The 14,841-nt window shown below is 37.0% G+C and overlaps 1 protein-coding gene and 1 long non-coding RNA gene across 3 annotated transcripts in view; one reads left to right on the forward strand and one right to left on the reverse strand.

Moving 5' to 3' along the window:
* Nucleotides 1–320: 320 nt before the first annotated feature.
* On the reverse strand, nt 321–3,039 carry LOC120537208. Of its 2 annotated transcripts, none has more exons than XR_005635280.1 (3): nt 2,966–3,039; nt 1,601–1,702; nt 321–515 (listed from the first exon to the last, which is right to left on the reverse strand). It is a non-coding gene; the product is annotated as an uncharacterized LOC120537208 (long non-coding RNA). The 2 variants fall into 2 exon arrangements; XR_005635281.1 differs by having other exon boundaries at nt 2,907–2,991.
* Nucleotides 3,040–3,057: 18 nt separating this feature from the next.
* The window catches only part of LOC120537207 (integral membrane protein 2A-like), a 41,110-nt gene continuing 29,326 nt past the window's right edge, over nt 3,058–14,841 (forward strand). The window contains exon 1 of the mRNA XM_039765968.1: nt 3,058–3,300. Within this exon, the coding sequence (XP_039621902.1) occupies nt 3,223–3,300 (78 nt within the window). The 5' untranslated portion in view covers nt 3,058–3,222. The remainder of the gene's footprint in view (nt 3,301–14,841) is intronic.

Raw genomic sequence — 14,841 nt, forward strand, 5'->3', positions numbered from 1 at the left:
AGTATATGTCTATAATAAACTGACATGAACAGAAACAATAAACAACAGGAAAACAGTTTATGAACTCACTTCAGGAACAGTTTGAAGAGAAAGTGCCAGAACAACAGTGTAATACGTCCTGAGATGACAAGCTTGCCCTCTAGTGGCAAAAAGCTTTGTGGCTTTTTTTTTGTTTGTTTCTTATATATTAAATAAATATATTTCTTAATATTTTATATATATATATATATATATATATATATATATATATATATATATATATATATATATATATATATATATATTATAAAAGACAAGACAAAGAGAGTGAATTGGTGCATCTTGCGGCTAACCCCCTATAATTATACAACTTTGAGATGAAAAAAAAAGTGTTAAAGATAAAATAAGTTGTGCCAACTTCTGTAACAGGCAGACTGACTAGGATGGTGGCTCTTCCAGTTGTTCTGCATTCTCGAGGGACGAGACAGGTCCAGGTGGCCTAAGATTGACACTAGAGGTGGTGTCAATCTTATTTTCTGCAGAGGAAGGAGAAGAAAGGGTCGTTATTATGTAGAAGCACCTCATGTTATGGCAGAGAATTACCTTCAACCAGCCCTTAAATTGTTTCCCATATATATATATATATATATATATATATATATATATATATATATATATATATATATATATATATATATATATATATATATATATATATATATATATATATATATATATATATATATATATATAAAATTTGGAAGAGAAGGAGAATACTGATCCTAGCAAACTATATACAATATTTATTTATTTCTGTGACCACACTTTTGTCACATGTAGTTTGTCGTTTGATGGGGGTTTTGAGTAGCTTTTTGAGGAACAGAAATTTGTCATAAAAATTACATTTGGTAATTTCTGAGCATTTGTGGGCTAGATGTTAGTCATCATACATATTATGAGATAACATATTATAAATAATATGCACTAAAAAGACTGACCAAATTAAGTTAAAAGCAGAATGTTATTTAGAGACAACAGTAGAAGCTTTTTCCTGCCATTCAAATAAAGTTATTTTGCAATAATTATTATATTATTTCACAATTGTATTATGCTTTTAGAATTGCATTTTAAGAATCTACTGAAAAATACACTTTCAGGGTTTGAAAATGGGTGGATAGGGATAGATTAAATTGTCAGTGTTAGCAGATGACAAGAATAAACACAACACATGAGATATTATTTTACACGAGCATTAAAATGCACATTTAGTGCTACACCCCTTTTCAAGTTCAAATTTATTGTCACATATGTGTAAACAAAGAATAAAAAGACCATTAATTGATTGATGACTACAGCATGACTGATGCTGGTTAGTGATATTGCCTCTCACTTCCATCCCACATTTGTAGGTTCGAATCCTAGCTACATCATTTTTTATTAGAATATTTGCATTTTCTCCCCATATATACTTTTGGTTTTAACAGATTACCGACGGCCAATCTCATGAACCCCACAAACAGACATTTAGGGAATTATAACCAAACTCCATTAAATTTGGTTGCATAATTTTGTTAAAAGGTGAGATTTCTTTACATCATTGGAAATACATAAAAAGGATTACCTGTACCATTGTTGCTATAATGCATTGCGTATATACCATTTATTTTTTCCATGTGCTTCAGTGACGCTTTGGTCTGTGAAACTAAATTCATATTTCAACATACTGAAAAAACAGAAAAAAAAGGCCCAAATTTTAAAAGGCGTAAACTAGTACATTTACATTTTCAAGAGAAAGCTTTGACTGATATTTTTTTCTTTATCATTTAAACGATGAAAAAAAGACTTGGTAGGAAATACAGCAATTAGCTAGCCTAAGGAAAGCACATATTCGACTTGCAAAAGCTTCTTTTCATTATTCTCTGAGGTAAATCATTAGCCTGAAGAGCTGATGCTTGTTCTGTAGCAGTGGGCCAGTGGTATGCAGGGAAAGGCTGGCCACTGACGTGGGCCAATGGCCTGTGATGGGGCTGGATGTGGGGGTGAGGGCACTGGTCCGTGGGAGTCAAACGTAACAATACAGTACTGTACAATTGAAATGTTGAACCCTTGTTGCTGCTCTGTGACTCCACCACTTTGCTAAATGTGAAGACAACTACATTTTCTGTGGTCTGCTCACCTTTACTCAAAAACAAAGTGAAGTCAAGCAAAGTGACACCTTTTACTGGTTAACTAAAACAAAATACAAACTTTCAAGGCAGTTCAGACCCCTTCTTCAGGCAAGATGCAATCAGATTACTTCTTGCCTGAAGAAGGGGCCTGGGCTGCCTCAAAAACTTGCATATCGTAATCATTTTAGCTAGCCAGTAAAAAGTGTAATTTTGCCTGACTTCTCATTGCATCATCAGGCAAAGAAAACGACAGTGTGTCAGCTCGTCAGCAAGCAATCCAGCAATTTTCAACCCTCTTTATTTTTCTTTGGTTGTGTCTTGCGTCCGGTTTAATTGCAAACGTTACGTATTTGGTGTAATGCTGTTGGAATACAAGAGAAAAAAAAGACTCTTATAATGGCATCCGCACTTGCGTATATGACCCCTGGCTATTGTAATGAGCGTGTTTTGCCGTTTGGGTCTCCATAATGCCCCCAAACTTGGGTGTCTTGCGGAGTGTGTGAAGACAGCCTCAGTAGCCTGTAATGCAAGGCAAGCCATTAGCCAGTGGAGCGAGACAATGGTCTGTATGGAGTCGAATGTGAAGGACAAGTTGTTAGACTGAACTCTGTGCCCTGGGGAATTCCTGCACACGCTTCAAAAAATGACAGGTTCTGATGATGCTCCCTTGTAATGAACGGTAGCAGACAATGGATCGATTTTACCAAGATGCCCCTCAATTCAAGATCTCACATAACAACTCTGAGCATCACTTCTTACTTAACGTCAGTTTAATTTTCGAAAGATACAACTATTGTTCATTTGTGAGTAACACCAACCGGGCGCCTATTTGACGTCACTTCCGTGTTTGAAGCCGTACTCTGCAGAGCTTCACTTCCGCCTGAAACTTCGGAGACAGAAGCCGGAAATGAATGAGGAACTTTTCCGGTTTGAAAAAGCGAATACAGTGGCAGGGAAGAGAGAGTGCGTCACTGCAGAGGAAATTCTATTTGAATTAGTAGAATAAAGAGTCACTGTATTTGTTTCTTCCAGAAAATAATATAGTTTCACACAAGGGCGAAAAGATCGAGAAAACATGGTGAAGATTGTTTGCAACACGGCGTTAATGCAGAAGGGCCTCGCGAAAGAAGCGGAAGGCTTGGTGCCTGAAAAGGTTCGTGTTTTTGTTTTGGTTTGTTCTTGTCTGGTAATGGATACCGGTTGCATATTTTAAGCTTTGAAAATTGATTTTAAAGCGATAGGAGTTTACAGTAGTGAGAAGATCGTTGGTGAATCTATAAGCCGATGCCCTAATATTAATGTGTATTGTCACATAGGTCATCGTGAAATTTTTTATTTGCCGTGTACACCGATCTGTAAGTTGTCGCAGGCTTACAATCAGGAAATACCGGAGACGTTTAAAGTTGGGAGCCGCTGTGTTTTACCAGTAGGAGTCTGATCACAATTTGTGACCGCATGAGATCTCTTCTTCTTGTTCTTATTATTATTACTGTATTATGAAGGTGGCGATATGTACCGTCGAAAAGAAGCACTGACCGACTCTTTAAAATACATAGTTTTGCATGAGGTCCAGAGTAATATGAGTTGACATTACACATTCCAGATCACTCCAATAGGCATCTACTTAATGCGAATAAGTACTGAAGAATTAGTGGAATATGCACTAATTGCTAACTCGATGATTGTTTTCCAGGGTTTTTAGGACGGATTCTTTTTCTTTCAACTGGTAAGAAGCATAATAAAAGCTTGCATCTGCATTTTACGATGTACTTAATTGAACAAATAAATAATAAAGCATTTTCACCAGGCGCCTGTTTATTATTCATTCGCTAGGTGACCCCTTTAACTGCAAACGTAAATATTTAACTGCCTTAATGAAAAATGTCCTATATTTAAAAGCTGACTTTGGGCGGCTTTATATCTCTTGAATCACACCGAACCAGTTGCTTCGCCCAGTAATTTATAAGTTATTTATAAGCAATCTGTTTTGATCAGTCTTTAAGATACGATATAAAGAAATTCATTCTAAAAATTCCATTGTGAACAGCATCAAATAGCACTCTTAAGTGAAACGAACAGTAACGTGATAAAATACATCAGTCAATACTTGATAAATTACACTGAAACAAAGGTTTTACAATCTAAATATGTAGACCTGAGAAAGTAGTATTGATTTCTATTATATTGACAATATACAGGAATTTGCCTCAGAACAGTTTTAATGCAGTTTTCAATAAGATAATAGATGGCGAATGTAGAAGATTTAAAATACAGCTAAAAAGGTGCATTTTTTAAGCAATTCCATTGGGGGAGAGTGACAAAACTAATAATTTATCACTCATTGGGTATTTTTAATGGCATTTTCAAAGTTGTCCCATTTCAGCTTGTTTATGTAGTAAGATACAGTTTTGGATCAAAATACAAAGAGTAAAGTATGGCTTGTAGAGTAATTCTGAAGTACAGGAGCTGTATTTTTTTCAGTTTGCCTTATCATGAAATAATAAAAAGACTACTTGAAATTTGTAATTTGTGTTGATGGCAAGCTAAAAAAAAAACTCTACAATATGTACTGTGCATCCGGAAAGTATTCACAGCACATCACTTTTTCCACATTTTGTTATGTTACAGCCTTACTCCAAAATGGATTAAATACATTTTTTCCCTCAGAATTCTACACACAACACCCCATAATGACAACATGAAAAAAGTTTACTTGAGATGTTTGTAAATTTATTATAAGTATTCACAGCCTTTGCCATGAAGCTCAAAATTGAGCTCAGGTGCCTCCTGTTTCCCCTGATCATCCTTGAGATGTTTCTGCAGCTTAATTGGAGTCCACCTGTGGTAAATTCAGTTGATTGGACATGATTTGGAAAGGCACACACCTGTCTATATGAGGTCCCACAGTTGACAGTTCATGTCAGAGCACAAACCAAGCATGAAGTCAAAGGAATTGTCTGTATACCTCCGAGACAAAATTGTCTCGAGGCACAAATCTGGGGAAGGTTACGGAAAAATTTCTGCTGCTTTGAAGGTCCCAATGAGCACAGTGGCCTCCATCATCCGTAAGTGGAAGAAGTTCGAAACCACCAGGACTCTTCCTAGAGCTGGCCAGCCATCTAAACTGAGTGATCAGGGAAGAAGGGCCTTAGTCAGGGAGGTGACCAAGAACCCGATGGTCACTATGTCAGAACTCTAGAGGTCCTCTGTGGAGAGAGGAGAACCTTCCAGAAGGACAACCATCTCTGCAGCAATCCACCAATCAGGCCTGTGTGATAGAGTGGCCAGACGGAAGCCTCTCTTTACTAAAAGGCACATGGCAGCCCATCTAGTGTTTGCCAAAAGGCACCTGAAGGACTCTCAGACCATGAGAAACAAAATTCTCTGGTCTGATGAGACAAAGATTGAACTCTTTGGTGTGAATGCCAGGCGTCATGTTTGGAGGAAACCAGGCACCGCTCATCACCAGGCCAATATCATCCCTACAGTGAAGCATGGTGGTGGCAGCATCATGCTGTGTGGATGTTTTTCAGTGGCAGGAACTGGGAGACTAGTCAGGATAAAGGGAAAGATGACTGCAGCAATGTACAGAGACATCCTGGATGAAAACCTGCTCCAGAGCGCTCTTGACCTCAGACGGGGGCAACGGTTCATCTTTCAGCAGGACAACGACCCTAAGCACACAGCCAAGATATCAAAGGAGTGGCTTCAGGACAACTCTGTGAATGTCCTTGAGTGGCCCAGACTTGAATCCGATTGAACATCTCTGGAGAGATCTTAAAATAGTTGTGCACTGACGCTTCCCATCCAACCTGATGGAGCTTGAGAGGTGCTGCAAAGAGGAATGGGCGAAACTGGCCAAAGATAGGTGTGCCAAGCTTGTGGCATCATATTCAAAAAGACTTGAGGCTGTAATTGCTGCCAAAGGTACATCGACAAAGTATTGAGCAAAGGCTGTTAATACTTATGTACATGTGATTTCTCAGTTTTTTTATTTTTAATAAATTTGCAAAAACCTTAAGTAAACTTTTTTCATGTTATTATGGGGTGTTGTGTGTAGAATTCTGAGGAAAGAAATGAATTTAATCCATTTTGGAGTAAGGCTGTAGCATAACAAAGTGTTGAAAAAGTGATGCGCTGTGAATACTTTCCGGATGCACTGTAGGTAGGTGTCATTAGTAATATATAACGTAAACTGCTAGTAATGTATTAATCTATTATGGAACAGAACATACTGTATTTTAAAAAACTCAACATTTGTTGTAATTAATGTAGAACAGATTATATATAGCCCTCCATATTTCTGGCAGCCCCATCCGGAGTTGGCTCATATCTTAAACTTAAAGCTCTCTGCGTGTGCTCTGACTTTGTAGCACCTTAAAATTGCTTTTTAGAGGAATTAGTGTTTTTATAGGTTATAATTTGGATGTATTGATTTTAAAACCATTAACTTAAATAATATGTGGATATATGTTTTAATATTCTGTACAAGAAGAAAATGTTCATTATTAGTACAAACTGTGCAGTGATTGGTGCGACTGCCAAATCTTAAACAGTCTTGCAATAGAATAACAGTGTTAAAACTTTTAAAAATGTATTGCAGACAGGTCTGATCTTGTCTGTAGACTATTAATATTGTGGATATTATAAGAAAACAAACCACTATAAATGGTTAGAAAGTTTGAATATAGAATATTGCTTAAGCCACTTTTCAAATTGCAGTTTATTTACTGTACGCACATTTTCCTCTTGTAGTTAACATTTTTTTATCCCAATGTAATGTTGATGAGTTCCCTTTACATTACCTATTAAGCTGTATGTAAGAGAGGGTGGTAAGAAAAATAGGTAAACATTGGATAATTTATTGAATGATAAGTACTAATATATTTCTGATGAAACAGTAATGTAGTTGTTGAAACACATTCTTCTTCTAGTCTATTTCAATTACCTTCAGTCTTAGTAACACGCAGGTTAGCTTCACAGCCTGATGGTCTCCATTCTGTTCTCTGCCCGAATGCTGATAATATTTTTTTTGTTGTTGTTGTTGTCGTATGTGACTTTTTTTCGCTTCTCCAGGGTAGTCTGGTTTCCTCCAATATTACAAACATGGATTTTTTTTAGGTTAAGTGTTCACACTAAACTATCATAGTATGAGTAAAGGGGAATGAGGATCAATTTACTTCTGTTGGCTTTATTTTGAAGTTTTGGTTCCTACTTTCATACTACAGTAAAGCATTCAGACCTTCAGTCACTCTGTAGTGAAAGGAAGCATTTGTATGATCGAAAATCTTTGCATCAATATCAACAAATATAACACACACAACAATTGGCACTATAGGGATTTCTGTCCAAAAACTGGATTTTACAGTAAATAACCAAGACATTTTATAATACACAACCTTGGAATCAATTTTCTTTTGTCCCCCAATCTGTCAGCTATCATTGTACCAAGTTTAGATTTCATATCCCATAGCATTGCAAAGTTATACTGTTTAGCACAAGGTGCCCCCCTTATTGGAAACATTTAATCTCTTGCACCTAAACAGTCTCTCAAAACCAGAACTGCAGTGGAAGTTATATATTACAAAAAAAAAAGTACAAACACACACAAGCAAAGTAAGCATTTCGTGACTAAGCATGTATAATTATGTACTCATCCAAACCTTTACATTCAAAATTATTTTTCTTACCAGACCTTGACAGTTTCTGTTTACCGCTGGACTCACAGAAACCTTACATTTTGTGCTGCGATTTACATATCATCTCCTGCCTTTGGTTGCAGTTACTCCACAACAGTTTAGTGTATTTTTATTCATTTATTTTTCTTGCTGTTTTTGCTTTCTTCTTGTATTTCATGCCTGGAATAAACTAAATACATACATACCTTTTCATATCCGCTTCTTCCAGTGCTTAGTTACAGGGGCATGGACATTGACTTTCCTGGCAGTTCTTTGTGAAAATCACATATTTTACTAACGAAAGACCGTAGACAATGTCAGATCTTATGATGTACAAAAAAGAAGACAACCTTGGTTATGTAAAAATACCATTATTGTTTTTGATTGGCTTTTGTATTTACTGCAAGTACACAGATAACTTTAAAATATGATGGTGTCCCACCCTTGTTCATAAGTGGCTACCTATTACTATTTTCTGACCTAGAACATAACACAGATCTGTTCATTATTCTGGAAGTAACCATTCAGTGAGCCTATTTGTACATCAACAGTTACCCATTTACTAATATAGATTTAACTCAATAATTCATTAATTTCCCTCTGTCTTATTTAATACGACGGAAAGATTTGTTGTGTCCCTTAACTATTTAGTTACATTTTTGGTACTCAGGAGAATTAAGCTGCCTGTTTTTGTCCATGTGGAGTTTGCATGTTCTTACCTTCTCTTTGTAGTTTTTTTTTCCCACAAGTCAAAAGTTATGTGGGTTAGGTTAATTGATGACTCTAAATTTTCTCCTGTTAGCATGGGTATGTGTGCATGAATGGGTCTCTAATGAACTATTTCCTGCCTTGCCCCAATTTCTTCCAGGATACACATTGGTCATCTGTGACCCCAACTAGATTTATGCAGGTTTGTGAATATTGAATTACTTTATGTAAATACCTTCCTGCAAAAGAACTGCTTAGATTGAAGTTAAAGCAACGGTTCATACTCCTCTACTGTGCCAAACATTGAACCTATAACATTAGAACATTACATATTAACCATGGTGTCATCTTAAGTTATTTCTCAAGGTCATTTATGGTATTAGTATTCACACAGAACGTGCTCTTTCCTGTTAACTAGTGTGGTTGTTTTGTTGATAAAAGCAGAAGTCATCCAATCCGAAATACAAATTGGCTGAAAAATCCTGTAATGTTGCAGAAGGACACTTGGAATAAGATAATGCGCACTGAAGACATTCACAATTTCCAGTTTAATTACACTTGAATATATTCAATATTTGGGTATAAATGTGATAATCATAAAAGTTGATGCTTACTGCTAATTTCAGATGTATGTAAAACACACTACAGGTCAAAAGTATTAGAACACCTCGGTTTTTCGGGTATTTCTTCATATTTAATCAGTTGAAATGCAATGAATGACCTAAAATAGTGAAAAAGTAAGCAGTAAACTACCAGAGATTTAAATTTAAAGTTAGCAAAAATAGAAAAAGAAAGGAAATTTCAGGATACTGTAAATCAGACTTGTTCAGAGAACAGCTAATAGGTTACAACCTACAAATGTTCTTAGGCAATTAAAGTAAAGTAAGCCCTGAAAGTTGAATCAAACAATTTGCACAGGTGTTCCAACTTCTTGATTACTTAAAACTCTGTCTTTCATAAAGCACAGTTGAAAAAGCCTGTGTTACTACACCCTCTGAAGTACTACTTGGGAAATATTACACTGTCAAAAGTTGTAAATTCCAGTGATTATGGCAAGAAATTACAATTACGTGAAATGAGACAGAGCATTATTACCTTTAGAAGTTTAGGACTTCCATTTAGAGAAACTGCAAAAAAAAATCTAGTTGTCCATGAGTACGATTTCTATACAGTCCCATCGCAATTAGAAACTGGAAAAAACTGAAAGGAAGAGATCTGGCATACACAACATCACAACCCAATCAGAAAACAAGTTTCTTTTTACATGATTGTCACCTTGCAGCACAACAGCTTCAAGCACAGCTTAACAGTGTTTGGAGGGGGAAAAAAAAAAACAAGTCTCAGTTTCTACTGTGAAGAGAAGACTTAGTGCTGCAAGTTTGACAGGGCGAGTGGCACTGAGAAAGCCATTCCTTAAAGGACAATGTGGGGCCTTGAAATATGGCTGTGGACTACCGCATACTGTAAGAAAGTCTTATGGACTGATGAATCAAAATTTGGAATCTTCAGGTCATCACGCAGGGTGTTTGTATGCCTTTAGAGTTGGAGAAAGGGCGGGTCCTCAGTGTGTGACACCATCTGTCAAACATGGATGTGGATGTGTGATCTCTGGTTCTTTTGCTGGAGGAAGAGTTGGTGACTTGAACAGAGGGACTAGTATTCTGAGTGAAAAGGGTTACCACAGTATGGCTGTTACCAGCAACATGTGGCTTCATTCTTCTTCTTCTTCTTCTTTTGGCTGCTTCTGTTAGGGGTTGCCACAGTGGATCATCTTTTCCATATCTTTCTGTCCTCTGCATCTTTGATGAATCAAAAATTTTAATAAAAGTTTGTAGAATTAATGATTCTTTGACTTTTTTTATTTGCCATTGTTTGTTTATTCTATACTTTGATTTTTATGAAACATTAAGATAATAAACTGCATGAATTTCCATTAAAAGTGAAAAAATGAAGTTTTCTAAAACTTTTCACTGGTAGTGTATATAAATTAAAAAAAAAAAAAAAAGTTAATTAGTGGCACAGCTGAAAGTATCACACCACAGGGCACTGAAGAACAATGTTGTTTTATACATGTTGGGTCAGTAGGATTTTATGAGCTGTGTTGCCCTTAATGACATGTTTGCTCAATAAGGGGAATTTAAAAAAAAAAATAAATAAATAAAATACAGTCAACCCTCGTTTATCGTGGTTAATCCGTTCCAGACTCTGCCGCGATAAATTAATTTCCGCGAAGTAGGATTCTTTATTTATAAATCGAATATTTTTGCAGTTAGAGCATAGAAATCCTGTTTACGACCTCCAAAATAAATTTTCTAACATTATTAGAGCCTTCTAGACATGAAATAACACCCTTTAGTCAAATGTTTAAACTGTGCTCCATGACAAGACAGAGATGACAGTTCCGTCTCACAATTAAAAGAATGCACAGTGAACCCTCGTTTATCGCGGTTAATCCGTTCCAGACTCTACCGCGATAAATTAATTTTCGCGAAGTAGGATTCTTTATTTATAAATCGAACATTTTCGCAGTTAGAGTATAGAAAACCTGTTTACGACCTTTTAAATACGTTTTTTAACATTATTAGAGCCCTCTAGACATGAAAAAACACCCATTAGTCACCATTACACGCATATTACCCAATATATTACACAAAATAAGAGAAAATAAGACATATTAGATGTTACAAATATAATATTATTATTGCACTGTACAATTAATTACACACACACCGTTCTTACACACAACCACTAACCTATGAAGGCACGACCTCAGTAGGAGAGTCTTAGGCCGGAGTTATACTTCACGCGATGCATGCTGCAGCGGACGCTCCTGCTACGCAAGCGTTGTAGTGTTTATACTTGCGCGCGTTCTTTACGTAAATCTGGAGGAATCCACCAGGTGGCAGTGCGAGATATTATCGTGGTGAGAACATGTTCGGCTTCTCTGTGTTGTGAATTGCCTAGAACACCTATTAAATTCCGATAACACCTTACCGCAATATCTCTGAAAAGGATGTTTATTGATTAAATCCATAAATCCAGGGATGTATGTGTCCGTTCCAGGAAGCATTGGGCACGAGTGAGAAACAGTCCCTTGACGATGCCTCAGCTCATCGCAAGGTGAATACAAGCACACACATACACTAGCGTCATTTTAGCGGCACCCAATCCCCAAATCTGCATATCTTTGGAAGGAAACCGGAGCACAGTGTGGAATACCAGCAACATAACTCCCTGCGAGACAGCAGTGCTATCGCTCCGCCACCGTGACACCCCCATGTGTGTAATTATTCCCCCATGTGTGTATTTATTAACAGTATTCATTATTTAAACGAAATTATATGTAAAATGTAACATACACATTTTAATGCATTTCATCATGAAAGTGATATCAAGTATAAATCTAAAGATTCTAAATGTGCAGAGAGTTGGAATATCATACATTTAATTTGTTCTGTTTGGCGATCTATTGCTGCTTTCCGCTGCTGAAGCAAAATGCCGACATACAGATGCATTCGTGGTGCTTTTATATTCAAGTGTCGCATATTCCCGATCGTAATGACACGATACATTTTAAAAGTCTCAAATACCATCTTTTGTGCCATCTATTTTTTATTGTTTTACTTTACCTGCTGTCAGGTCCAAGAAGCTCGTAGCGATTAAAAACTGGGATGACGTTTACGACCATCTGCTTTAATGATAAAGTAAACTACGAGGTTAAAGTGGAAATTTCGAGATTAAAGCCGAAATTTCCACTTTAATCACAAAGTACACGTTTTCACCGTGTCCTTTATTTTTTTCTCAGTGGCTCAAATATAACGCTATACATTATGTTGCTGTTGTTAAGTTGCAAAAATTAAAAAGTAAAAAAGACATATATAAATGACACGATACATTTTAAAAGTCTCACATACCATCTTTTGTGCCGTCTATTTTTTTTTTTTTTGCAACTTCACATCGGCAACATAATGTATAGCGCTGTATTTGAGCCATTCATCAAACAGCAAAGTGCGCACATCGATCCACGAAGGATCGAGGCTTGCTGTCACATGTAGATAGTAAACAGAGACTCTGATGTCACGTTCCGACTTTTAGCACACTGCGCCCCCCGACTTTTTGCTGGTACTGCAACTCGCGCATGCGTCGCGTTAATTTCTGAGGACCTGCTCAGCGGACGCGTGAAATGAACGCTGGGAACGCGTGGCAGCCGTGATGCGGGCACGTACGCGTTCTAAGCGTGAAGTATAAATGAGCCCTTAAGGTGGTTCAGTATCTTCAGCAGGTGCATCGTTGCCTTCTTCCGCTGAAGCAGTACTAGGAGTAGGCAGTGGGTGTCTGGGTGCGCGGCTGAAAAACATTGTGATAGGCAGTTGCTGGCGCTGTCTTTTCATCGCTCCATCAAGCGCATTCTGGAACTGCAATGCACGCATCATTTGTGGGTCCCATTCACCAATCATGTCCTGTACAGTAATCCCTCCTCGATCACGGGGGTTGCGTTCCAGACCCCCCCGCAATAGGTAAAAATCCGCGAAGTAGAAACCATATGTTTGTATGGTTATTTTTATATATTTTAAGCCCTTATAAACTCTCCCACCCTGTTAACGTTACTAGAGCCCTCTAGACATGAAATAACACCCTTTAGCCAAACGTTTAAACTGTGCTCCATGACAAGACAGAGATGACAGTTCTTTCTCACAATTAAAAGAATTCAAACATATCTTATCTTCAAAAGAGCGCCGTCAGGAGCAGAGAATGTCAGAGAGAGCGCTCGCTAAGAAAAGCAAACAATCAAAAAATCAATACGTGCTTTTAAGTATACAGAAGCACTGCGATAAAGCGGCATTTTGTAGAGGAGCCTCCGTGTCCGCTGTGCAAACAGCCCCTCTGCTCACACCCCCTCCGTCAGGCAGAGAGAGTGAGAAAGATAGAGCGAAGCAAACAAGCACGGCGTGGGAAGCATATCTTATATCATTGAGGAGTTTTAGTTAATATGTAATACATGCTCTGATTGGGTAGCTTCTAAGCCATCCGCCAATAGCGTCCCTTGTATGAAATCAACTGGGCAATCAAACTGAGGAAGCATGTAACCTAAATTAAAAGACCCATTGTCCGCAGAAAGCGATCCAGCTTAAAAATCCATGATATATATTTAGATGTGCTTACATTTAAAATCCGCGATAGAGTGAAGCCGCGAAAGTCGAAGCGCGATATAGTGAGGGATTACTGCAAACATATTTTCCTCTTCAAAAGAGTGCACGTCAGGAGCAGAGAATGTCAGAGAGAGAGAGAGAGCGCACGAGAAAAGCAAACAAATCAAAAATCAATAGGGCTGTTTGGGCTTTTAAGTATGCGAGGCACCGCTGGACAAATGATTGTTTGTATGGCTTTTCCATTTTTGGTTTATGTCAATTCTTTTTATTAATCATTTCCTATTTATAGGTTCTATTGTTAAATATAAGAAACTGTGTTTATATTAGCAACAACAACAACATGTATTTCTATAGCACATTTTCATACAAACAGTGTAGCTCAAAGTGCTTTACATGATGAAGAAAGGAAAAAAGACTAAATAAATAATTTAAATTAGGGAACACTAACATAGAATAAAAGTAAGGTCCCATGGCCAGGGAGGACAAAAAAAAAAAAAAACACTCCACATGGCTGGAGAAAAAAAGTGAAATCTGTAGGGGTTCCAAGCCACGAGACCACCCAGCCCCCTCTAGGCATTCTATCTAACTTAAATGACCTCAATCAGTCCTCATTGTATTCATTGTATATATTAGGAAAACCCTATTAAAGTGTAATTAGTTGGTTCTAGACAGGGATGCAAAGTGTGATCACTTTTCATAATCAATAGTTGACCTCCTTAGATTGGTAACTGTATATTATTAGAAAGAGTTGCTCTTTATAATAACACAGTAGACAGAACAGAGATGCTTTTCTCTGATTTTATTTATGCACTCTAAATGTAAAAGTCCCAGTTTCTAATGAACAGCATTTAGGTTCTCTGGAAAGACATCATTTGTTTGTCTCAGTGGAAAATTTTGTGTTTTTAATATCACTGATTCCATCTGTTTTGTGGTATGTTATTATGATATAATTTTGGTTGTAGCACTAGGGCTGTGAGATGTATTAAATGTTCACATCACCGTTTCAAAATATCATCCATGTATAATGAGAGTATTGGGCAATATCATCCATGAGAGTATTGGGCAATGAAGTGATGGTTATGGATTATAAATAATTAGCTGCACTACCCATGTACTGATGAAAGTTTGGGATGCATTATGGAAAAAATTGTATATTAT

This window comes from Polypterus senegalus, chromosome 10 (genome assembly GCF_016835505.1).
Source record: "Polypterus senegalus isolate Bchr_013 chromosome 10, ASM1683550v1, whole genome shotgun sequence".
Taxonomy (NCBI): domain Eukaryota; kingdom Metazoa; phylum Chordata; class Cladistia; order Polypteriformes; family Polypteridae; genus Polypterus; species Polypterus senegalus.